The 27,129-nt window shown below is 37.7% G+C and overlaps 1 protein-coding gene across 6 annotated transcripts in view; it reads right to left on the reverse strand.

The window, feature by feature from the left end:
* Positions 1-27,129, reverse strand: part of EPHA7 (EPH receptor A7) — a 171,836-nt gene that overhangs the window by 15,766 nt on the left and 128,941 nt on the right. For 2 of the 6 annotated variants that reach the window (XM_065400671.1, XM_065400675.1), the window contains 6 exons: positions 15,141-15,265; positions 11,872-12,040; positions 6,118-6,226; positions 5,330-5,385; positions 1,429-1,437; positions 610-735 (listed from right to left, as the gene is read on the reverse strand). In XM_065400671.1, the coding sequence (XP_065256743.1) occupies positions 610-735; positions 1,429-1,437; positions 5,330-5,385; positions 6,118-6,226; positions 11,872-12,040; positions 15,141-15,265 (594 nt within the window). Of the gene's footprint in view, positions 1-609; positions 736-1,428; positions 1,438-5,329; positions 5,386-6,117; positions 6,227-11,856; positions 12,041-15,140; positions 15,266-27,129 lie in introns of all 6 variants that reach the window. The other 4 variants (XM_065400674.1, XM_065400673.1, XM_065400672.1 and 1 more) reach the window with 4 other exon arrangements.

Raw genomic sequence — 27,129 nt, forward strand, 5'->3', positions numbered from 1 at the left:
AGAGTATGAACACCACACTGCTTAAGTAGGTGGTAGACAGTTCAAGAGGAAGAAAAACAATGTAATGCCAGTACAATTACAATCCAGCATGAGAGGTAAAACAAGAACTTTTTTGTACTAATAAAATATATATTTTTTTTTTTAAAAGGGTAGAACAGTTGCAACAAAAAGTTTTAAAAGAGGATTCTGTTCTATTAAAAAGGCCTCATTAGACCATACATTACAGGCTGTATCCTGCTTTCTTAATGCATGGAAGTCAAGGGAACTACTTATGTGAGTAAAGTGAGCAGGATTTACACTAACATCCAACCTCTTTACTCTGACAAAGAACAACACGTACAAAAATTACTTTAAAAAAAGTAATAATATTATTTGTAATTTTTTTTAAATGGATCTGGAATTAGAAGCATACAAGCTTTTAATCCAACACAAGCCTCTTTATTTTTCTATAATTATTTTTTACATTTTATAAGCAAGTGCAGCTTCATTGCTCTATCCGCTCTGGTAAATGCAAAAAGTTCTATACCCGAGGTATAATTATTTGCCTGTCATTATGATGTATGAGTTTTGATCCCAGCTAAATGGAACAGTTGAATACAGAAGCCTTACCTGCACCAATCACACGCTCAATTTTAATACAAGAGGCATCTAGCTCCTTGGCGAATTGATGGACAGCTCTATTTGGGTCCTCGTAGGTTTCAGGGTCAATGTAGGTTTTGGTGCCTGGAAATTTAACTGTAATGATGTAAGAAAGCATGACTGTGATGAAGCAAAGCACTTATTGTGCAGTCAGCCCAGGAATTTCATTATGCAGAATGCTCCTTGGAACAGTGAACCTGCTTCCATGCCACCTGAATCAGAGCAGCTTTAAGAGGCAACTTTAGTCTGAGGCATCATCTGTAAGCTTCCTCGCACAAGTGCATGATCCTTTGTCATTAGCAACTATATCTCTGGCTGGAAATGTGAAGTATTTCATAAAAGTAATGAATATTAAATAGTTTGCAATGGGTGAAAAGTAATCAGGGATTAAAGTAAGAGGGAACTGGGAGGAAGGAAGGGACAGCTCTCCCTGCAAAAAAATGTAGAGAGGAGTCACCTCCTCCTCTCCTGGCCTGGGTAAGCAGCACTCTCCCACAACTACCCCTTGTCTTTGGATGGGAGATGAGAGCTCCCGCTCCTGTTTCAATATACTTTAACAGAATTTAACAGTGTTTATAGGCTACGGTTACAGAAGCTAACCATCATTTCATAGGCCACATTAGAAGGCTGGCTACACTCCTGAGCTGGTGTGCAAGGGGACAGCAGGAACGTCCTTACTCTCTTTGGGGGGAGGGATAGCTCAGTGGTTTGAGCATTGGCCTATTAAACCCAGGGTTGTGAGTTCAATCCTTGAGGGGGCCACTTGGGGAACTGGGGCAAAATCAGTACTTGGTCCTGCTAGTGAAGGCAGGGGGCTGGACTTGATGACCTTTCAAGGTCCCTTCCAGTTCTAGGAGATGGGATATCTCCATTAATTTCTAATTTCTATTTCTATTTCTCTGTGGGCTACCCACATCAATGGAAGAAACACAGGATGGGAGAGCAGATTCTGTGGGACAAATACTCCCCTTCCCAAGCAAGGGAGTAAGTGGGTGGAACCTTGGATCCAGTCCCCTTCCCCCTATGCACCAACTATCTCAGTTGAGGATGTAGGGAGCACCAGTTATATGGCTGACGCAGTTTGCTTCCTTCCTGGAGCAGAGGGGTAACGAAGGGACAATCGGTTTCTGCTTTGCTCCTGGGGCAACACAACTACACGTTGCCCTTTGTTCGGGACTTGTGGTAAAGCCAAAATAAGTTTGAGGGTACTAAAAGTCTGTTAACCAAATTATTGTTATGGAAGAAGTTTGGATCCCAATCATTACAATAATTGGCTGCAATCAAATCAGCCTATTTAAAAAGATATAATAATTGTTCTCTATATGAAATTAAGGAAGAATGTTCTTATTCTAACAATATTGAATTGCTGAAATATTGAGATGTAGGAATTGGATCAGAAGTCAATACAAAACACATTTTGTATTGACTTCTGATCCAATAAAAATTTAAGGGTGCTATGCAACCTCTTAGTTATGTATGAATGTATTGCATATTTTGAAATGTAATTAATAATAGCTCAGTTAGTGGTATGTGTTAATATGTTTCAAATAAAATCATTAAAAAAGATCATATAATGGAAAAAGGCAAAACCAGATATAGGAAGTTTGAAGAGCCAAATGAATATACCAAATTCCTGTAGAAATTATTTAAGATTTCACCTAGAAGTAAATTTTTGCTGTGATCTGTATTTTGACAGATTTATTTCTAATCTTAATGACAATGTTTCAAGTTTCTGAGCAGATAAACATTTATTTGTCATTTAAATGAAACAAGAAGATCAGAGAAAGAAAGAAGAAAACAATAGGTTAACCTCCTCTATTGTGCTTTCAGGCAGGCAGATGGAGAATGAGCCATCCTCTTGTGTCTGTGATAAGGGCCTGGATTGGAGGTAACCTTGTGAATCTCAAATGGGGCTCTGATGGTTTTTTATTCAAGCTGTCATAAAACATTTTGACAGGCCAAAGCTATCTTGGCATACCAACGGGAAATAGTGCTGCTGTGGATTCGAACACATTGTTAAAAGAAATGGTAGGAGGAAACAAAATGTAAATTGGAATTGCTTGACAAAACTCCTCCATTGTGCTTATATCTTTAAATGTAACACTTGGGGCCATGGAAAGTTGAGGGGGATTGAAATAAAAGATTGGACATTCTATTAAATGCAGTGCTCTAAAAGCTAGTTAAATGGTTGCTTTCAAGTTACTGTGAAAATTGAATCTGTGTCTTAGCACATAAGAAAATTGTCTGGATACTAAAGGAACAAAAGGACACCAAATTGTAAATAGCTGGTGACCACAGTGTTGTGTTTTATCGCACTGGGGATACAGTCATCAAATCAAATTAAATACCAAACTTTCCATCAAAAACATTAAAAAATAGCTTGGTAAAAAAGTAATTTTTTATATTTCATCCTACAGTATTAATAAAGGCAGTGTATGTTAACTGTTCTGACATATTTTCTAGTTATTGAATATTAGATAACTAGATTTCTAGAAAGAAAGAAAGAAAGAAAGAAAGAATTTCCTGGCCAGCTCCTGAATATTAAGCACTAGCTTCCTCATCAACCTTTTTACATCTTCATTGAAACTTAAAATCTGAAAATGAGCATTCATAATTTATATTGGGGGAAGGAATTCTTTAGCTGGTATATTCTTTTGCCTTTATAGGCAAATAAAAAAAATGCAATTGATTTCTCCCCTCCCGGATAAAAAAAGAAGTGGATCTTTTCGAGATGTATAAAGCTTATATTGTAAATGAAAAGAGGCAATTTTCAAATCTGTCACCCTCTAGAGTAGCTACAGTTAAGTAGCATTAGATTTCTGATGCATTTTTTAAAAATAAGCTAGAGTGCAGGCTATGTGATAATTAATCCTTCTCCCATTTCTATTTTCCACTTCTTATGTACAATATAGTAGGTTGTCTGATTAAGGCTGTAATGATGTCACCATTTGATTTAATACATCCTGCACATAAATGAAGTGACTTAAGGTAGTGACACATCCAAAACTCAGGGAGTCCAAGCTGACCTAATATTGTCAGACTAGAAAGGTCAGACAGAAATCTTGACACAACTTTGACCTGAGTCTTTGGCTAGCCTTACTAATTTAAAGAGTTTTGCACTAAGAAGATGCTAGAAAGTAAGGTTTGTGACTAGTAACTGCCTCATTCACTATGTGATACCAGACCCTGATAAACTACTGACACAGTAACTTTAACACAAAGCAATACAGGATTAAAAAATGTATTTTTGTTAGCAGTCATTTGTAAGAATGAACCTATGACTGTAGTGACAGTAAGTGATAAAGATAATTGGTGGCATGGTAAGAATCAACAGAGTATTCTATTGATATTTAAATTATAAGGTATGAGAGGATACTGGCATAATCAGAAAATTATTTTGTATCACAGCTTAAAATTAGAGCTGGATAGGAAATGGTTTTCGTGTCCTGTGAAAATTTTTGAGTTAAAAAAAAAAAAAAATCCTGTCCTAAATTGTAACAAAAATCTTAAAAAAAGAAATTGTGAACTGAAAATAATAATCATAAAAACAAATTCTGTTTGCATCAATTGTAACATTTTCTTCCTTTTTTGATCATTTTTTAAGTTTTTGAATTTATTTCTAATACAATTAGCTTATGTTTTTAAAATAAAATGTTGATTCCAAAACTGGAAGTTTTTGTTTAGAAAATGCTGAAACAAAACATTTGGACAATTACAAAACTTTTTCAAATTTTTTGAGTTGAGACATTTGTTAGAACCATCTATGAAAAGTTTTGGTTTTGATAAATTGGCATTTTCCAATGAAAAAAAAATGTAGTCAAAAGATTCCTGAAGGCTCTACTGAAAAACAATTACGCTGTATTTTATTATTATATTTTACCTGTTTGAACTGATACAGATTGTCAAACTATTTTTGCATGGTTCTAATAAGTCTTATAATAATCTGCCTAATGAAGTATGAGAAATGGGCACAGAACCAAAATGTACTGAGTATCTATTAACCTTCTTGTTGTCTTGACAGCATTCCTTAATACTGGGTGAACAGGTATTAGGCCAATCTTTCACCACTGATTTCAGTGGGAGCAGTTTTTAGTGCTATTTTTGCAACGAGGCAAGCGACTCAATGCAGAGATTGGGAATTACAGAGATGAGCCTTTTTCACATCATTTTATTTTATTTTCTATTAATATTACGATCTACAGATGTCAGTGACGCAATGTTCACAGTAACAGAAAACAGTTCTTGACCAGAACAGTTTCACTATTGGGGTGACACAGTGACCCTTACTTTCTTAATCAGAAGCTTGCCTGAGGGAAAGCTCACACAGTCACTTGGCCAAGGACCTATCAATTTACAGCATCTCCAGGGGGATCATTAGGATGGTGTGAAACAATTATTCAAAAGAAAAATGCAGAATGGGAACAACAGTATATCACACAAATGTACAGAAATAAAATGCATGGCATGAACAATGTTGATTATAATCTGTCTCCTTTTTTGTGTAGGTCATATATTTTTATCGTTTCTAAATTCACACTTGCTGTTTACACAGCATTTCAGATTTATTATAGCCCTTTCTTTATAGGAATGTGGTTTTGGTATTGTCTATATTCCAATACCGCTAGTCCAAATGTCTTATAATTGGGTTGGGAATTCCTGAGGAGGGGGGGGGGGGAAGCAAAACACTTACAATGAAAGTAAAGTTCTTCATCCCCTTCTTGATCAGCTTTGCTATAGCCACAGTGCCTGAAAAAAATAAAATAAAATAGGTCAGTTTTACAGGAAAATAATGATTTACTGCATCATATTTAAAGTTCTACCAGATTGGAATTTTTGGAAGTTAGCAGCCTAACTCCAGCAGGCATTTTAAAAATATCCCAGCTGTAATTCTTTCAATAACAGGTTTTAAAACAAAACACGAACAGTTCCAATCAAAAGGCTTTTGTATCTAATAATTGCTGGGAAGAGTCCTAAAGGCTTAAACAACAAAATTGCAATCCTCATTAGAAACTTTCTGTGATTCTATGAGCAAAATAGCCTGAAGATTAAAGAGTCTGAAGAAGGAGAGACAGGGATGGTATTTTTGACATGATGCTGCTCTTAAATTTACTTCTCTGCCTCTTGTCCCCAAATGCAAGTGTTATTTGAATGGCTGAATAGGTAAAATGTCAAGTTCTCTATGTGTGAACAATTCAGCAGAAATAGCACACTTCAAGGAAAAAGATCAGAGAAGCTGCAAATATTTAGAAGAACCTACTATAAGACAAAAAGAATTTCTTAAACTAACAGAGTTCTTCCAAATGTAAAATAAGTGGGCTAATTTGTCATCCTATAATGGAATTTAGAGCTAAATTGTCCATATTAGATTATACATTGCTTTCGTTTCCATTTACATATTCTAAGATACAGGCTGGTATAATTCCAAGGACTCTACAACAGTGGGGCCAGAAATGCTGACAGCTAGACAACGTACAGTACCTTCGTCCAATGATGAATCCGAAAACCATGAAGACCAGAATGATGGTGCCTGCCACAGCAACCACAGCTATGATAATGACAGGATTCTGCTCACTGGAAACGGCTGTGGCTACAAACAGAGCAAAGAGCTACAGATTAACTCAAAATATACTGTAGAAAGGAACTGCAAAGGTTAAATAAACCCTCATAAATCACAGACAGATCGTTTACCTCTTCTGTAACCTGAAACTTTGTACAGACATTAAATGTTACGATAATGTTGGTCTAAAAGAAAGGCATCTATCCTAAGTTCACCAGAAATGTTGGGTGAGTTAATGAGTATCCAGGGGGAACAGAACTTTACAAGTGAGGCTGTTTTAGTTGAAAGCACACAATAACTATTTTCTAGGACTGGACCCAACCTAAAGGAGCCCTATGTGCATCAATTTCTGAATCATCATGTTTTTGTCTCTTGTGGATCATTTTCATCGCTATAATTATCGTTACTATTATTTATCATTTGTTTCCAGATGCACCCACTGTGCTAGGTGCTTTCCAAATGCAAGAGAAAACACAATCCTTGCTTCAAAGGACTTACATGCCAAGAAATCTGCACATGATTCCATTTTTTTTTTTACTCAGTGACCCTACTATTGTTAATATATATGTCAGATTAATGTAAACTGAGGATATAAGCACCCTGCTTGAGGAACCTCTATGTTTGAAATGTATGTGGCTTGCTCACCATATATTGAGGGGGCCACATGCTCAGAAAGGGTAAATCAACAGAGCTCTACTGAAGTCAATGGAGCTGTGCTGATTTACACCACTGAGGATCTGGCCCATGAACTTTAGACTCAAGTAACAGATGTCAGGCAACATTGTTGAAAAAAGCATTTTGGAAGTGAGTCATTTGGAGGCAGTGGAGGGATTAGAGCAAGAAAGTGTGGCAATGGCTCATTTAATACATCTGAGGTGGTACTTTTATATGATTAAGACTTTGTACTGTTAACTAAACAAGAACTGCTGGAGCCAGGGCCCTGTGAGTTCCACAGGTCTGGGGCCACTGAAATGACCTCAAAATCAGGTTCCTGTTCCAGAATTCCCATGGAAACAAAATTCAGATATTCTTTGCTCTGTTTGGCAGCAGGTGAGCCAATCAGCATGATTCCTCTGCTTCTTACAGTGGCCAATACCAGTTGCTTCAAAAGAAAGTGCAAGAAACCACTCAGTAGGCAGTTATGGAATAAACTGCCAATAAGTGACCTTTCTTCCTAACCCTCCTAAGTTTGGAAAATGTTTATTCCCTGAACAATGAGGATACAAACCCTTTCCGAACTATATTTTTCAAACTTCTTATCTGATATAACTCTGGAAGATCTCATTATTCATATACATGTCTACTCTTTAATCTGGAGCACATGAAATGTCTGTTGCACAGTGCAGAGAGGCAACAGGTCCTCCTGGTGGGAGCACTGCTCTGAAACTGAGGAAACCCGGGTTCTATTCCTGGCTCTGCCCTGTTGGGAGACCTTGAGCAAGTCACTTCACCTCTCTGGGCTTCACTTTCCCCACCTGTAAAATGGGGATAATGATACTAACCTGCTGTGTAAAGCACTTTGAGATCTACCGATAAAAAGCATTAAATAAGGACGAGAAGTTATTAAAGGTAGTCATGGGTAACTATGATTTGGGTCAGCTTTGACAAGCCAAAGGGTTAAAAAGTTATGGAGATGCCTAATGGACTACCTCTGTAGTGGATAATGGGAATATATGGAGATGGACTTAAACTTCTAACCGCCAATTATGGAGTAGTTATTTGCACTAAACTCTCCTTTATTGCCACAGTTATGAAGAGGATAGAGTTTCCTATCAAAGCCCATAATTTTGAAATGCTAATTCTAGACCAAATAGATTTCACTTTGCATGCTTGTGAAATAGGTAACTCATTAAAAACTACAGTTGGATGCCTGGAATATTAAATAATTGATTCTGATCCCAATTAATCCCCCTCCCTCCCACACACTGAGTGGAATCCTGTGTAAGAAGGGTTAAAACAGGCTCCCCACAAAATCTTTCTTTGATACTGAAGTCCTCAAGTGTGTACATCCCCATCTAAGAACAGGCATCCCTGTCTAATGCTCTGTCTGTAGTGAAAGATCCCTCAAACAGTGTGTGGTCTGATAAAAGCAGGAAGATTGTAGCTCTACTTCACGGATGTCTTCATACATTCACAAATATTTAGTTCCTTTTTTTCCTATCAAAGTTTTGATTAAAATATCAATATATCCAGTTTTTCAACCAGCTCGCTACTTATTTCTGTTTGAACTCAAGAGTACAATTCAGGAGCACAATATATTCCATATACTTACTGGAATAAATAGTGCCCATGAACCTCTTCAGATCCACTGGCCGTAAGTGATTTAAACCGTCTTTCAAATAAATCCAACAAATCAAAAGACAAAATGGTCATTTGAGGGACATCATGTAGATTTATAACACTCCCCAGGGGACTTGTGTCTCTACAAACCAATGAATGACTTATAATAATTCATATACTTTGATCTGTGACATACAGAATACACATATCTTCCTTTACAGATAATCTTAAACTCCTTTTATACAAATATATACAGCACAGAAATTTGTGTTTGTTTACTATATAAAGGGTCTCCTTCTCCCAGTACTGAAGTGCTGCCATCCAGAATGGAAGATAATATCTGTTTTAGTGAGTACAGCACCACTGTTCACACAGCAATTTGGGATAATAAGTGAAAACACATTTGAAACTCGATGGAAAATTTAGGTGGGCAAAATATATTTATCTGAATTTGGATGCTGAACACAGGGTTATCACCATCACTATTTCAAAAATGTCATTCATGGGATCTGATCTCTTCAGCCAGATCCAAGAACCAGCTCAAGAAATCATGTGGAAGATGGCACCTCAGCAGTAGAGTGACTAGGGTGACCAGATAGCAAGTGTGAAAAATCAGGGACCCTTTTTTTTTTGGGAAGAGGGTATAGTTGCCTATACAGGAAAAAGCCCCTAATATTGGGACGTCCGGTCACCCTGACAGTGGTCCACCACCACTACTACAAAACACTAGTGTGCTTCTCGCTTTGATGGGAGTCACAAACAAATTTATCTACTCAGCTCCCTGAAGCATTGTGAGTTTTCTTGGAGGTCTCCCTTCTAAATGCTACCAAAGCCTCAATTAGATTAAATTATGAAACAGAGTCACAGAGTTTAAAGCCAGAAGGGACCACAAGAACATGTCTGCCCTTCTGTACATCACAGGCCACCAACATCACCCAGCACCCACACACTAAACCCAACAACAGAAATGAAACCAAAGTGCTACAACCCACAGGAGACTAGACTATTCTGTCCACAGGCAGAGAACAGGAGGGACCGAGGGGCACGATGCCCAAGGCCCCAGCAATGGCAGGGAAATGATAAAGTAAGATATACTCAGATAATCCTCGCAAGTGTCTCGTACCCACATGCTGCAGAGTAAGGCAACCCCTACCCACCAAGGTCACTGTCAATCTAACCTGAGGAAAATTCCTTCCAGAACCCACATATGGCAAACAGTCAGACCCTGATCATATGAGAAAGAACCTCCCAGCTAAGCACCTGAGAGAAAGAATGCTCAGTGCCACTTCAGAGCCCCGCCCCACCCCACCCCACTCAATGTCCCTGATGCTTCAGAGAAAGGAGATAAATAAACCCTAAATATATTGGGGGTGAAAAAAATCCCTTGTTGACTGCTGCCGTTGGCTGTCTGAAGCTCTGAAGCATGAGCTATAGGAACATAAGACATAAACCAGAAATGATATGGTAAGGCCAGTAGTACAGATACATGTGACAAAGGAGAATTCAGTGCAAATAACTAACCTAAAATATCCTCCATCCCAGTTTCTGAAAAACGGTATATGGAAGAACATATACGGAAGAGAAGAAAAGAGAGGAGAAGTTGCTTATTCTTGATGAGAGAGAGAATTGTGTCCTGTGGCATTCCTCTCAAAGTGAAAACCAATTTTTTTTTAATTGAGGAATGAGGCAGCTTATGTGGTATGTCACAACAGAAAGCTGCCCTGTGACATGCTTTTGCCTATTTCAAATTTCAAAGTTTTGCAGTGCGTACTGGATAACTGTAAATGTATTGTTAGTCTGTCTGAAATTTTTCATTATAAGAGTCAAAAATGGGATACATAAAAAAGCCTATGGAATATTTACACTATTGTTTTTCCTGGTCTGTCAAATGTTGGCATACATCAGCGGTTCTCAACCTGCGGCCCACTGGCTACATGCGGCCCCATTATCACACAGCTGCGGCTCAGCTCCGCTGCGTGCTAAAGGCCGGCCCCGCATGGCGGGAGGAGTCCGGGGCAGCCAGCCAGCCGGCCGCCCCTGCACAGTGGGAAGGGTCCAGGCTGCTGCTGCTCTGCCACCCGGTTCCTGCGGCATATGCGGCCCCAATGATAAATAAGTGGAGAACCACTGGCATACATACTGGTACTTGTAGATCCTGCCAAAAATGTTTGCTCCTAAAATTATCTATGCTAATCTCAGTGACTATTCTGGTCTACAACATGGACTATAAACATGGAGAACCTCTTCTTGATTGGTCAACCAAAATGAAACAGATTACAGACACTAAATTAGAGACATTGATCATTAGAACTTAAATACCAAGGTGATGGGTGCCTAAAACAGAGAGAATCATAAATAAGGACTAAACATTGAATTTATTTGCCAGAAATCTATTCAAAGCAAAATCTGTCAGCAGATTGGCTAAAATGGAAAGAATAGGATGTACTATAATTTGCACGGAACTTCATTTTCACAGTCTTCCGTTATTTCAAACAAATAAAGGTCAGCGGCAAGACTTAACTATGAACTTCCTCTGTCTCATGGTTGTAATACCTAAATACAATTAAAGTCAGGCACTGAATGTGTATCTTTGTACAGGAATTCTTCAAAGCATAAAGGAATACCACATTTAGCATACTAACTCCATGGCCTTTTCACCTTGCAAGCAATCGCAGGCTACATATTTTGGCTGCACATCAGGCTGAGTTGTTTGGCAGAGAGGTCTACCTGAAGCAGATGACCCAAAACAGGGAAACCTTTGTTTTAGAGGCAGCAGAGTTGTGGAGCTGCCAGGTAGGTAGTTTGTCTAAGGGATCTCAATGTTTCTAGAGCTCAGTGACTAACATTCTCAGGCTCCTCGCTCTTCTGCTTCCTCTCCCATCTGGACCCACAAAACATGGAAGAATTGCTGTAGTTCTGCAGTCCTCAACATATGTAGCTATGTCGTGGTGAAGGGTTAGGAGGAAAAGAAGGCTATGTACTTAGAAAAAATTAAATGATCTGGCAAAGTGTGAGTAGAGGCACATTCCCTATTATTGGAAAGTCCTGTGGGGTCCTCCCTCTTTCCACCAATCTCCTTTTATGTGGGGAGAGCATAGGGTAGTATTTGGGCCAAACATCCCTTCTCCCTATAGAATGGGGCCATCAGACAGGAGTAGCCCAATAACTTACAATTCTTCCCTGGCTATCTACAGCACTATAATTACTAGTAACTATGGTAAAACACAATAGGCAGCTCATCACCCATACCAAAATACAATGGTAGTAATTCATGTCTTCCCAAAGTATAAGATTTCATAGTACAAACTCCATCCTTTCTAGTTCAGATAACACTATAGTATATTCATTTTTTCAACTAAAAATGTTAATTGCCTTCAAACGTGAATACATTTTACCTGTGGCTTCCTCTAGTGTGGCAACATCTAGTCTGGGACTATAATTTCCATAACCAGCAGCAGTAAAAGCACGAATCTGGAAAACATACACTGTTCCTGGTTTCAAATTATTAATGGAAGCTGAAGTGGACTTGGTTTTTACTGTTGAATAAGTCCTCTCCCTTTGATCCTAGAAACAATAAAACAAAGGATGAAATTATATTTCCAGGTCAGATTTCATTATTGTTGCACATAAGCAACTGACAACTGGTCCTGGCAGTTTATTTCAATTTTCTTTTCTTTTTTCTCCCATATAAAGAATGTAGCACACTCTGTGGAGTATTACAACACAGTGTCATTCATTGAGGGGTTCTTAAAATGACATAAAATTTAAATGGGAAGCACATGCTGTTAGTCATAAAAATCCAGAGATAAAATGATTGGCTTTGTGCCTCATTTCCTCAGATTCTGATGTATGAACAGTTTGATCATCAGTGAACTCCAAAGAAGTTCTCTGTTGGTTGAGGAACAACATTAAAATGGTATCTTAACAATTCAGCTCCTACATTTAATGAAAACAATTTCTCGTATTGTTCCAAAGGAAATAGTCTTCATCCTGAACCCCTTATTCAGACAACTATGACTGTCCTCAAAAGAGATAGGAAGCTCTCTTTTTTCATCAGAGCAGTGCTATTTGCTTTCCTTTTTACAGCTTTCTACTGCCCCTTTATTGCCAATAGCAATATATCAACATCAGGGCCAAACACTGAGGTCCTTGACTAGTTATTAACTCAGATTTCACTCAGGCAAATTGACATGGATTCCATTGCATAAGGTAAAACAGATTAAAAACTGAATAGGGAGTTCAGGATTTGACCTAGAAAAAATTAAAAATAGCAATATCTATACATAATCATTATTTTTTAAAATGCTACGCAAACTGTATCAGAAACTACAAAACAATTCAGATAGCAACCCGTACAAGGCATTTGCTGGACCAAATTCTCTTTCTGTGTAGATATGGGCAACTGTGTTGATTTCAATGGCATTTTGCCCAATGAAACCAGTGGAGAATTCTGTCCACTGTGTTTCAGTGTAACAACAAAGCCCTGGTGTTGAAATATAGCATTTCATATGATGTGTCAGATTTCTTGTATAAGATGTGATAATGCCTTCTCCCATGGTCTGTCCACTCTGTCTTTTGAGTGAGCATGTCAGTTAGTGTAGAAATATTTTTCATATCTTCCCCAAGAGGAAATCAATCATCTATAAGCATGGTTAGGGATGCTGAAATGTATGTGTATGTGGGGGAATGGAGAGAAAAGGGGATGTGGAGGAGAAGGAAGCAGAAATACCAGGAAGTGGTGAATAGTTCTGTAGCTCTAATACTGTAAATGTCAGTAGAACTCCAGAAGTTCAGAGTTTGAGTTCAAATACATAAACTAAGCTTATTTGAACTTTGAAAACCTCTTGAATTTGGGGAAAAAACTGGGCTAGAAATCTCACAAGAACAGACTTACCTGTAAGATTTCAGCCCTAGCCAGAAATCAGAACATTTCAGAACCTCAGAAACTTTTGATATGAGTTTGGTTCTAAAACAAGGTGAATGTTTAGGAAGTTTTATTTTTTAAGTTATCTAACTGTGACTGTTCCTGTAAGCAAGAGTCAGACGCATATTTCAAATTAAAATACATTTGCTTTTACATGCATGTGAGCAGTGTCATTGAATTCAAAAGACTACTCACAGGTACAAAGTTTAGTTTCTGAGTGAATATTTGCAAGATCAGGTCCTTAGTCTTGAATTCTCATTAATCAATTTAATTTTAATTGATGACTGGCAGATATTTCCCTTATAGCAGTAATTTAATACATTTATTGCAAATCTCTTGCACAACTCACTGAAACAACACAAATATATTGAATAAATAATAAAATCATATTCTCATGAGTCTTATTCACAAAAAGCTAAATGTTTTGTGATTTCATCTAGCATTTTCACTGTTTTACAAAGACCAGTGATGATTTTTACAGGCAAGAAACTATTTAGGATATGTAAAAATGGCATTTATTTGCAAAAAATAGCACTATTTAGTATTTGAAAAACATATGAAGACTTGTAATTTATTCCAAGGTAGAATTTCACTATTGTGTGTCTGTGAAAAAATGAATTAACTTGTAGAAACAGTAAAATTTTTATTGCAAGCTAAAAATTGAGGTATGCAGCTCTCTGACAAGTGTTGTAATAAGAGTAATTAAACTAAGTTACTCAGAGTTATGATCATTCAACTATCTACCTTTTACTCTTCTTTCTAACCCAAGTAAAAATAATCAGATAAGTATATTTGTGTTATTCAGCACAAAAAACTATATGAGACATTTGATATTGGATACAATCTGGTATGAATTTAACTAATTGTATGTTACCTAGAAACTTGACATACTCAGCTCTGAAATAAATATAATTATTAGCTTGGATATGGAGTTAAAATACATCCTCAACAGCGATCACAAAAGAGCTCCTTCCTTTATTATATCTTAATTCAGCCTTTTTTTAGAAGCCTTTATAGCACTAATTAATATCTTGCATGTATAGAACATTTTTCATTCTGGAGGATTCAAATTTTTTTTTAGAGATTATGGATAAAATCCTGGCCTCACTGATGTCGATGGCAAAAGAACCCTCATCTTCACTGGGGCCAGGAGTTCATGCTACATATACAAGGATAACTTCATCCACCATGGAAATGCAACCACTTTCTACCAACACACTATTGAGAGTTTTAGGGGAGCAAGTGAAAGATAATTCATCCAACTGAAATTTCAGGGGAAATGGATCAAGATTTGAGACATCAGGTCTAACATGCCCAACGCTAGAAAAGTTATTTTGGGGTTATTTTATTACCAAAAATGATCGGGGGCTTTATTTTATGTCTGATCTCAACAGCACATTTCCAACAGCCTAAACATATTAAAAACAAGGGATAAGAGATAGAAAAGTCACAAGTCTCTTGCAAAAACAAGAGCCCTGCTTATTGTAATCATATAAAAACAAGCAAGATAAGCTATCGAGTGAATGTTTTCATTTGTGTAATATACAAATACAATATACAGAACCTATCATGATAATAAATTAATGGGATAGGAAGACGGTTATTAAAAATCAACTTCAACCTGAAATGACACAACAGATAATAGTATGGTATAATTACCATGGCATTAAAATTTGCCCACGGAAGAGTGGGATGACATGATGCAAACAGCACATTGCTGTGCATTTCACATGCACTTACTTTCTCGTAATACTTGATTTCATATTCAGTGATGACTCCATTAGGATGTTCTGGTTCCTGCCAGGAAAGCTCCACGCTCCTCTGCAGCACTCTCTCTTTCATTACTTCGCTAACTTGCGAGGGAGCTGTTTGGATGAGATGTGTCAATAAACAATGAGCAAATTTGCTGGATGTCTCAAATCAAACGTCACTACCGATCAGTCCCATGCTGTGCCACTTTCATTAAGGTAAAGGAAAGCACCTTTTCATAGTTCACAATTCAAAAGTTAATGAATATTCAAGCAGAACCTTATTACTGTTCATAAACCATAATAGAAATCTAAATTAAAGTGCAAACAGCAACAAGATAGCATTGTTCAAGCTAGTGCAAAACTGGAATTGATAGGATCAGAATGACAATTAAGCAAATGAATTCTAATTAAGCCAGGAAAGTAGATTTTCAGATTAATCTCCTGTGGTAAATTAAGAGTCCAAATATTTATTACACATGTTTTGACAACACTTATAAAAAAAAAGAAAAGAAAAATGAAGAGAAAGAAACAAAAAGACTATCATATTTGGACTGATTTCAAACGGCTGCTTCCAGATCCAGTTCAAACAATTACCAGCAATGTTCTTTTATGACCGCATTTTCTTGGTAATGAAATCTACATAGTAAAGATTGCAAACCTGTTTCAATTATAAACCTTTGTTTTCACTCACTCAAAACATTCTGAAACTTTCTTCCTTTTGGGGTGAAATTTTCAAGGCTTAATCTCAGTGCTTTATGAAAGTTTGACAAATTAATTAATACTGTATGTTCTTGCAGAGTGAAGAGGTAAAACAAAACAAAACAAAAACCCCAAACAAGCAAACAAACAAAAATACAAAACCCCATACTCTATGTTTTTCTACTGCACCATTCTTTCGATACACATACTACAAAAACCAGGTGAATTTTAGAACTTGAAGCATGGTATGCAAATAGTGTGACACCACAGTCCCATTTGAAAATATATTGGTCAGGTAATAAAGTGATAATTAAGTTATAAGTGATTGAAAAGGTTTTTGCACAAGTAATTTTGATTTCTCTTACAACAGATCCAAGTTCTGGGTAAAAATAATAATGTATGGGTAATCCTGTCTAATGATACTGAAAGGTGGCAGATTTTCTTATTTATTATTAAGTGGATCTAGTGACACCATCCCCTTAATGGGTACTTCCAAAGATGTGGAGACAAAAAATTACAATGTGAAATAGAAAACTACCCAAATGTAACCACTTTGCAAATGTCAGTTGTATGACATTTTAGCCATGTTTGATGTTACCTCTTGTCCTGACAAAAGACAAAAGATTCCCATGGTATACCAGGCACATCAGAGCTGGATCCTACTACCATTCAAGTCAATGGAAAGGCTCCCATTAACTCTAATGGTGCAGGATCAAGTTCATGTAGAATAAGGCTATTGAGATGGTCTGATCCTCCTCCCACTGAAATCAACGGTGAGATTCCCACTGTTGTTCATGAGAGTTGGATCAGACCCAGAAAATCGATTCAGAGCAATGGATCCATACATACTAGGAGAAATCAAAATTAGAAATAAAATTGATTTTACCTTTGTCAGACACAGGATCCACTGCTCTGGTCAGATGTCATAATTCATGAAAAGTGACCAACTACATATAGAAAGTAATAAAATAGCAAACACCCACAAAAATAGTCACTACCAACAAAGGTAATGGGTGGCTCTGGGGCAAAGAAAAAGAATCACTTTAGTAACCCTTTCAGAAGATGGAAATAGTCTGAGATTTAAAAGATGCAGTAAAGACTGTTCAAGTAGTTCTGAAACTAAAAAAAATTATGGTTTCCCAGAAGGAATCCCTGCACCCTCTTTTTTATGCATAAAATTACATAATATGTAAATTTCACCCCTTCTTTGAATATCACAAATTTTCAACCTGAAATCAAGGCACTTAGAACAGACTGAAGGATCTGAAATCTAGTATTTGCATCCTAAGAAACTAGCAACTCAGTTTCGCCATTGTTAGAAAAAGCATATATTGACAACCAGGCTTAAAATGTTACCCACCCACCCAAGATGTTGCATATGGCTGTTAGAATAAGCCCCAAATGGGAGTCTAAAATAACTTTGTGAAAGAAGATAAGACTGAGGAAGATGTGGTTAGTGTGCTAACAGGCAGGAAGATCCAACTCCTAAAAAAGGAATTCTGCTTCCATTCACTTGAGCTCGACAGGAATACACATGAATTATGACACCCTTCGAAAGAAGTGAGAACAACAAAGGAGAAAATCACTTCTGAGCATGCTCCTTAGCATCTTTTTTTTTTTTAAGAAGATCCTGATGAAACCGACACCTTTTGTGATATCATAAAGTTTCTCTTCTCTGATAGGAGAAGGGGCTGTTGCACAGGGGAAATGGTAAAATTCTCACGGAAATGCACAAAACTCAAGCCTTAAAAAATGACTGGTTAATATCAGCAACAGGAGAAAATAATCAGTGAAAAAAAATATTGTGGATCCCATGATTTTCTCCTGCATTCTCTGAGATTCTGAAAGTCATAAACCGTTAGTTAGGGGGGAAAAGTTATACTTGTTTTCAGATATGCAGATAGTGCATCATTTCACACTGCGATGGCTGTATCTCTAGACAACTAATGGGCCTGATCCTACTGATGTCATTGGATTCAGGCTTTATCCATAAGGAACCCAGAGAAGATCTGGGGCCTTTTGCTGCAGCAAATGAGTGAACTCTGCTTTCCTTCACCCAAAGCCTAATTTAAACCTTTTCCATTCCAATATTAAGCATGGGCATTTTTCTTCTCTTAATTTAAAGAATACGCAAATTAAACTCTAACATTTATGCTAATTCAAAATTAAATGTTGTACAAATATAACGAAAAAGTCAAAATATGCTCTGCATGGCCAAGTTAATGTTGCTCTAGGAAACTCAATTTCTGCATTTCTAACCTCTTTTTATTTTAATTGTGCATTAGTATATCTTTTAAAATGTAACCTATTTATGTTTCATTAGAGGGCTCAGAGAATCCAGGGAAACAAAGGATTCAAAGCATGCCTGATAATTTTCATTCTAACCTATTATGTCATTAGTCAATATAATCAAAGTTGAAGTCCCTTAACATAGGCTGCTGAACTGATAAAATCTAACTGTATCACACAAACTTCATGGTTTAGTAGAAGCATTCAAAATCCAAGATCTCTCTCTCTCTCTCTCTCGATAACGGCATGCTTGGAGTATTTTCACTCTAATTAGTGGCAAATACTCCTTTGGTAGCTAAGACTCTGGAATGCAGCAAACCAATTTACTCTGTCTAATTTTCTTTGTGATGATTAACTAGTTGTCTTCTTTGTCTAAATGAGTAGCAACAGCATGCTGGCTGAATTTCAGAGGGGTCCTTGTGTTCCATGTATCATATTCTATTTCACCCAGTAAAATGTTTTCAGGCTGTTAATTTAAAATTTTAGATGTCCAAAATTGTTAATGTTCATACTTATTCTAATACAATTATACAGTACTAAGGTCATCTGAAATTGTTCCCAATGTTCACTCCCTTTGGTTCTATCTGATTTAATTTTTTGATTCCACTGGTCATCCTATTTATTTTTCTTTTAACCAAGGAAGCAATATGAACTACTCCCTTTGGGATTAGTTAACCTTGCTTATCTGGGGATATTGGGAAAGTAATGTGTGCCATGCATGGCTCCCACTTAACCTCTGGACAAAGCCTACGACAAAAAAAGGATTATTTCATCTTTTCCTTTAGAGAAAACAAATTAAGGGGAGGAAAATTAGATTATTTTGCAAACCTTCCAAGTTATATTGTAGATGTGCAAAACTAGTTTGAGTCGGTGAACCCTATTTCCTGTTAACTGGCAGCCTTATTTTCTCCCAAGACGGATTTGATTTAAAAGCAAAATAAAATACGGGTATGTTCTTTTCCTAGTTAAAGGGAAGACTGTGCTGTGTACTAGTGCTAAGAAAAGCCACAATCAGTAATTCCCTTGGTTCAAAGTTGTTCCCAGATTGGTGTACATGGCCCCAAGACACATTGTAGCTCTGATTGAAGCCCCTGACATAGAGCAGAGGGAGGGGGAAGGGATGTTGGTAAGGGACTGACTAACCAGAGTGTTCTACCCTGGCTATTCTGGGCTGGCAGCAGGGCCGGCTCCAGGCACCAGCTTAACAAGCAGGTGCTTGGGGCGGCCAAGGGAGAGGGGTGGCACCTGCGGCAATTCGGGGGCGGCAGGTCCCTCACTCCCTCTAGGAGCGAAGGACCTGCCGCTGAACTGCCGCCGCCAATCGCGTTTTTTTTTTTCCAATTGCCGCCGCCGATCGCGAATGCGGCTTTTTTTCTTTTTTTTTTTTTGCTTGGGGCGGCAGAAATGCTGGAGCCGGCCCTGGCTGGCAGAGCAGTTCACTGGTGCCTCTAGGAAACCACTGTGAGTTAGAGCAACTTCGTCTGGGTGCTCGTCCCAGAATTCAACAGGCACAGAGGTGACTTTAAGCCACCTTACCTTGCCTCTTGGGCTGCATTTTCTGAGCTCCTTTTGAGAGGTGCAGCTCAGAATCAGGGCCTCTGTATTTATTTTTTTCCATTACAATTTTTCTCTCTTGTTCTCTATGGTCATTTCCCCCATAGTCTCACTCTCTTAATACATGTGTCTGACGAAGTGGGTATTCATCCATGAAAGCTTATGCTCCAATACATCTGTTAGTCTTAAAGGTGCCACAGGACTCTCTGTTGCTCTCTTAATACTATCTGTTTTGTATTCGAGTTTTCATTGATTCCCCCCCACCACCCCATTTCTGGCTTCTTTCTGATCCTTAAACCCATGCCCAGCCACCTCCCCACAGTGTCTCCTGAAGGACCTGAACATTCATTAATAAACCAATAGAATTTTTTAATTCACAATGTTTCTGTGAGTTGAAAATTTGTCAAACCATGTTAATCCATCCCTTAAAAAGAACCGGTATAGCTAAAAGATAGTCTAAAACAAACAAACAAAAAAGAATCATCGTACCTCCAAACAACCCTAAGCAACAAAAACGAATCAGAATTATGGCTACATTGCTACTGTGAGTATTTCTTCATTCCAGTAAACTGGTAACTGCAGAAGGATCCATAGCAAAGCTGCTTGTGGTAGAGACATTTCTGACAGCACTCCCAGTCAGCTAGGAACCTGATGGTAGGGCGGTGTGCTGTGCACTCTTCAACTCCCAGTACACCATTGCTCCCAAGAGTCACCATTTCTCAGAATCCATCTAATTATTTCTATGATGTGCTCCATTGGGGAACACATGCTCTTCAGAACACTGTCTGCTATCAACCTTCTTTCTGACGTTCCTCACCTCCCGTTTCCTTCCTTCGTGCTGATACAACAACCAGTACATCAAATGCTCACAGCCTACCAGGACTGACACGTGCAGAAGAAAGCACTGCTCCCTACACATGCTGCAGAAGAAAGCACTGCTAGCATGACAGGCGCTCGGCACACTCCTTCACCGTTTTTTAAGTGCTTCAAATATACCATTCAGCACAAGAAAAAATTGATTTTTTCACTGGGTTTCAACATCTTAGCCATAGAGAAATATAACTTTGCTGGGCTTTGCTGATAGAGCCTTCAAGTTATATGGATTTCAAGCTGGTCATCATTTTCAGATCAGGTTGTAGAGAAAATTAAAACCGAAATGTCAAAAGGAGCAGGATATTCCAAGGAAATACTCTGCTACGGAGAGAACATTGCATTCGGTAGGGCAATGTGTTACATCCATCTCCCTAAACCAACTACATGGCACATTATTAATAATATATATGAATATTTATAGATAGAAAACTGCAACAACAGTGTTAGAAAATAATCTTTTACACCCAACTTTTTTAACACTTTTTTTAAACACACTACTTGCCCATGCCTTTAACCTATATCCTGAGCTAAATAAATTAGTCTACTTCTCAGTCCTACAATTTTCCTCAATACAATGTGATAACATTTCCAAAGCACAGTGATTGATGTGAAATGAAATGCTTTCCTCTTTATATTAACATGAAACCAGAATTAAAAAACAAAACAAAACAATGTTAGCTGAAAAACTGAAAGTATGGGAAGCTGGAGTTTGCTGTGTATCAGCAAGTAAGGCATTGCATGGGCACTTTTAGCACAAAATCAACTGAAATGCAGCTTTCATAAAAATACTCTGCAAAAGAGAGCTACTCAGCCATTTCTCCAAGATTTGTTAGACTTAAAGTCCCGTACATCAATGCACTGCAATTACACCCAGCAACATCAGTCACGGAAACTTTTCATTTGATGTGCTTTGTGAGAAATCTGTCTTGAAATAACATTTCCAGGCAAGAAATATTCATGTAGAAGTGGAGTTTGCATTAAACAAAATTGCTCAAATCCTTAAGGAATGAGGGATTCAGTTCTGCAGCCATGGGTTATGCAAAGAAGTCCTGTTGAATTGATGACAATAAATACTGCAAGACTGGGGGTTCCCTATTATAAAATGATAGTGGAACTATGGATGCAACTGGGCTTTCCTCATCAGTGTTGCCATAATAATATTATATCCAGTAAGTGAACAGAGTTGACTGTTTGTAGTATATCCTTTTATTTTATGACAAAAATAAGACACTTAGGACAATTGGGGCTTGATTCTATGCTCACTGAAGTCAGTGGCACAACTCCCATTCACTTTAATGGTACAGCACCCTAACAGCATTTCTTGTGTGGCTTTTGGCCTTGTACTTTTTTGTATCCCCAAGGTATGCTGCAATTATTCAGAAATGGTAGATTTTTCGTAATGCCGTGTTCAGATCCGCTTGTATATCATTGTAAATATTTATCTTAGGCTACAATAAAATTACATGAAATATTAACTATAAGGGCATATTGTATCAATTGACGAAGTATTCAGTATCAGTCCTAAAAATGCAAAACATAAATGGAAGTACCAATCATACCATTACCTATTATATATTTATTTAAATAATCTCTCTTTCAAATATATATTGTCTGTCTGTTTTCTGTGCACATTATTGTAGACTGGAATCAGGGCCTGCTTTAGGCCAATACCCACGAATCGGGCCCCGCACCTAAGAGGGCCCTGAGCCCCAAAGAAGAGCGCCTAACTTAGGCGCCTTTTTAATTTTTACTCACTTGGCGGCGGTCCGGGTCTTCGGCGGCACTTCAACAGCGGGTCCTTCAGTGCCGCGGAAGACCCGGAGCAAGTGAAGGACCCACCGCCGAAGTGCCGCCGAAGACCCGGACCGCCGCCAGGTATTCGAAGGGGTCCCGCACTTCCTAAAGCCCGCCCTGACTGGAATTGCTCTGAATTTACACTCATTTTATCTGAGTTCAGTATCTGGCCCATTATATACAGTGCATGCAAAGATCTACGTAGAAAGAAACTGAAATAGGAAAATATTAGGACAAGACTAGATCAGTGGCTCTCAGCCTTTCCAGACTACTGTACCCCTTTGAGGAATCTGATTTGTCTTGCGTACCCCCAAGTTTCATCTCACTGAAAAATTACTTGCTTATAAAATCAGACATGAAAATACAAAAGTGCCACAGCACACTGCTAATGAAAAATTGCTTACTTTCGCATTTTTACCATATAATTATAAAATAAATCAATTGGAATATAAATATTGTAGTTACATTTCATTATATAGAGAAGTACAAACAAGTCATTGTCTGTATGAAATTTTAGTTTGTACTGACTTCGCTAGTGCTTTTTATGTACCTGTTGTAAAACTAGGCACGTATCTAGATGAGTTGATGTACCCCCTGGAAGACCTCTGTGTGCCCCCAGTGGCACATGTACCCCTGATTGAGAACCACTGGACTAGATTATTGTTAGCCCTTTTGTGGCTGTTAAAGGAGAGAATAAAAATCTCCCCACTTCTCCATTATCAGTCCTGTGAAAGAACTGTAGCAAATTACTCTCCCCACAATGCAACTAGGTAATTTTGGAAGATGGTGCAGACCTTATGCTAGACTGTAGCTAAATACCACAATTTAACCCAGAGAGTATATGCCGGCACTGACTTCAGAGTCTCTCTGCGTTTACACAGGCATAGCTAAAATCAAATCTTGCCCCATGTCTGTGTGCATTGTATAACTTTATTGGTATAAATATTTCCCTTATTTGTTTACTAAATTTCCCACACACATGCAAAGCATTTTCAGGAACAAACCAAAATAGCCTGTGCTCCAGTATGGCACTGATGCTCAGCTTATGACAGTGATCTGTTCTACCTCTCTTCCTAAGAGTGTTTGTCTGTTTTGAAACATTTGTGTATATCCGTCTTCATGTTTGCGCTAATGTGCCAAAATCACACAGTAATACGTACAGAAGTGGCAGCAGAAACCATGGCAGCTCTTAAACTGAATATTTTAAAATAGATGGACAAACATTTACAGCACTCTCACTTTTGTTACAGCGTATATCTCTGGCCCTCGGTTAAGTCTCCACATGACAAAGCAGCCTGTGATAAAAGGTTATTGAGTACCACTGTATTATGCCATTAGTACCTATTGCTCTGGATCAATGACAGAGAAATTCCCCACTGTGTTTACAAGCTGCAGCATACAGAAACATATCCAAATAAATCAGTTATTTTACACTAACAACATCCTACAGAGAAGCCACTTTAACTTCTCCTCAGATACACTTTGCTTTCTGGCTCATAAATATAATACTGTGTGCTTACAATGCTCTGTAAGCTGTGGGCAGAGAGGCAACCAGCTCACTGAACCGCTTGGGGATTTTTAAGTAGTAGATGGTAAAAGGCACAAACTCAAGTAATAGCTGACTGCACTACTCCATTACAGCTTTTTCTCATTGTTTTTGTGGTTGAAAAGCTCCTAAATTACCTGCTGATCTATGGGGCGCAACAGTAAGAATGGCTGTTTGAATATATCTGCAAATCGATTAAGGAAAAACTAGGAGTGAGAAATAGATTAAAAGGAATCTACATTCTGATTAATTCCCCTCCCCACCTCACATATTAGCTAAATATGATCATATTCACACCGTTCTTACTAAAATTATGCAGTTTCAAATTTGCAAGAAATGCCCTTATTTAGTATTGGATGTGCAATAATTTAGTAACTTTCCATCCGTTTGTTATTGCTGATGTATTCAAAATAATTAAAGAGGTTCAATGTTAATTCCTATTATCAAGCTTTGTAAGTCAGCCCTGGGATCAGTTATGTGTGCTGTCTACAGTGACACAATCGTGGGACAGAAACCAATAAGGACAAAAGAACAAACAAAACAAAAACTCCAACCTTCAAAAAGACATAAAACAAACAAAAAACACTTTATGAAGATAAGAGCTAAATGTTTGTCTGTCAAGTATTTCTGGCCAGAATCTGCTCCAAGACCTGTTCTATGAACTTCCCTGTTTCTTTTGCCTGACATCTGGTACAAATATTATTGGCATCTCTGTGTCCCATTTCTTTCAGAACTGCTGACATGGGTATCAATCAGCACCAAACTGATGCTGACTTGTGTAACAAGTGACAATACCAGTTCCCAAGGCATCCACAACTTTTGCTTCTCGAATGGGTTTTGACGTGTCGGGAACAAAGCGGATTCTTACAAATGTGTTAGAATAATAAACTAGCCTTACAACTAACACAGAAAGGCGTTGTTCTCTAGCAGTGTTTGTTTTCTTCCACCGAAGAAATATTTTTATATTAATTAGGTTTTTTATTTTTGTTCTGCCTTTTTTTGAGATTCAGCTCTTATACTGACTCTTCAAAAGCAAAACATCTGCCTCTGGATTAAAACCCTGACCCAGAGGTCCTGCAATTTATAAAAGTCTCCCAAACACAGAGACATTGTTTTCCCAGTGGGCTACTCATCTACTTTATGTTTTCTTTCTCTTGTTATTCATCTCTAGTGACGAGTGTCAATTATGGACAAAAGATTGATGGGGTGAAAAAATAAAGCACAATTTACAAATCATTTCCCGTGGAAGTGGACAGGTGTAATGACAGAGACTGTTTGCTGTAATTGAATTCCTTGCTGCTCTCTACTCAGTCACAAGAAGATGTCAACTTCAAGGATGTTAGTCATGGAAAAATATCTTAATATAGGTTGATTTTTACTGTATAGTTGGTAATACCATTCACGCTTAACTTGTCCACAAACAAGAATGATATTTCTGAAGGGAAATATGATGCCTGACGAATAAAACAATGGTTTCAGAGGCCTGCACCCTGGTATGATTATGTTTATTAGAATAGGATGTCCAAGCGATACTTGAATACATTCCAATCTCAGGGGGGAAAAAAATTGTTTCAGACACAGCCAACAAAACCCTGGAGATGAGTGCCATTAAAAAAAAAATCACTGATCAAATATTAACTGCAAAATGTATAAATAGTCCATAAAGATGTCAATGGAAAACAATAATTAGTACTGTGCCACATTCAAGGACATAATTGTGTGCTTGGAGAAAAAAAAAAGTTTTCTTTGCTAGCACTCCTAAAATGTGTACAATTTCTATTTCATCTTTCCAATTTCATTTGAAATTCATTATAATAGCACTGCTAATAGTGAGTACATTTATGCAAACACAGCAGGCGGCAGTCCCAGAGATTGCAGTGAGAGTTCCCGGAACAGAGGGCTCGCAAGTACACACTATGGACCTGATTCTTCTCTCCTTTATAAATCAGAAGTAACTCTACTGAACTTAATGAAGCTACACAGCTATAAAACTGGTGTAAATTAAGCCAGACTGTGAACTCCTTACCGACAAAGATGCAAAGTTAATCACAACAGTAATCCCATTAATGGAAGTGAGATTACTATTCTGAGTAATTGCTCACTAGTGTGAATAAGGTGATCAGCATCTGGCCTTATGTCTATTAATGTACAAACCTCCTGATCATTGATAGAAATTCCCTTTGATACAATGTTACTTTAATGTATCCCTAAAACAAAATGTTAAATGAAAGTCATTTCAAGCATGAGAATCTTTTTTCCATAAACTATTCCATAAATTAGATCTGGCAAACCAAGACAGAGAACATGCATTCAAACTTAAAAAAGAATCTCTATTTATAAACAGTATAATAGATATTTCAAAGAGAGAATATATATATTCCTTTAATAAAGTCATGCCCAAAATATATGCAAATACTTGAAGTTTATTATACTGTCTCGGTTTCCTGCAAATAATGTTCAACCAATTATACTGATAAAAATAACACATTTCCAGGGTTTATGTAATTTTACTAAGAGCTAGTTTATACATTTATACATATATACAGTGGTGTAATGCACACTACGGTGGGGAAGGAGGGGATTTATAAAATGTACTAATGTGTTGTGAATTAATTGATCTGTGTAGACATTGCTAGTGAGCACAAAGACTACATCTATATTACGAGATAGGGGTGTGATCCCAGTCTGCATACACATACTCTCACCAGTCCTCATCGCCTGAGTACCAATAGCAGTGTAGCCAAGGTTGTACCTGCAAGGGCAGCATGGCTTAGCTGTGCTGAGTATGTACCATTGGTTTCCGGTGGGTTTGTACTCACCACAGCTTGACTACACCACTATTTATACTTGAGCTAGCTGTATAAGAGTTAGTGATACTATGTGCATACAAGCTCGGAATCACAACCCTACCTCACCCCTAGTTTCAAACAGCCCTACAGTAAAGTACACTAGGGAACCTTTAGTGCACACGAGCAGGATCTACATGGGTCAGTGCGTTTTAGAAATCATACTACAGTAATGTGTATAGCTGTATTGTATAGACAAGCCCTAAGAATTTATCTAGCATAATTTTAAAAGATACTCTTATTGTCTGTGTATCCGACTTTCCTCTTGCATAGACAATACACCACTACTATCTTCAAAAATTCTTAGGTCTCATTGACTTTCAATGAGTCTCCTGAGTCACTTAGGTGCTTTTGAAAATGTTACCCTATATCATTTC

This window comes from Emys orbicularis, chromosome 3 (genome assembly GCF_028017835.1).
Source record: "Emys orbicularis isolate rEmyOrb1 chromosome 3, rEmyOrb1.hap1, whole genome shotgun sequence".
In the NCBI taxonomy this organism is placed as follows: Eukaryota; Metazoa; Chordata; order Testudines; family Emydidae; genus Emys; species Emys orbicularis.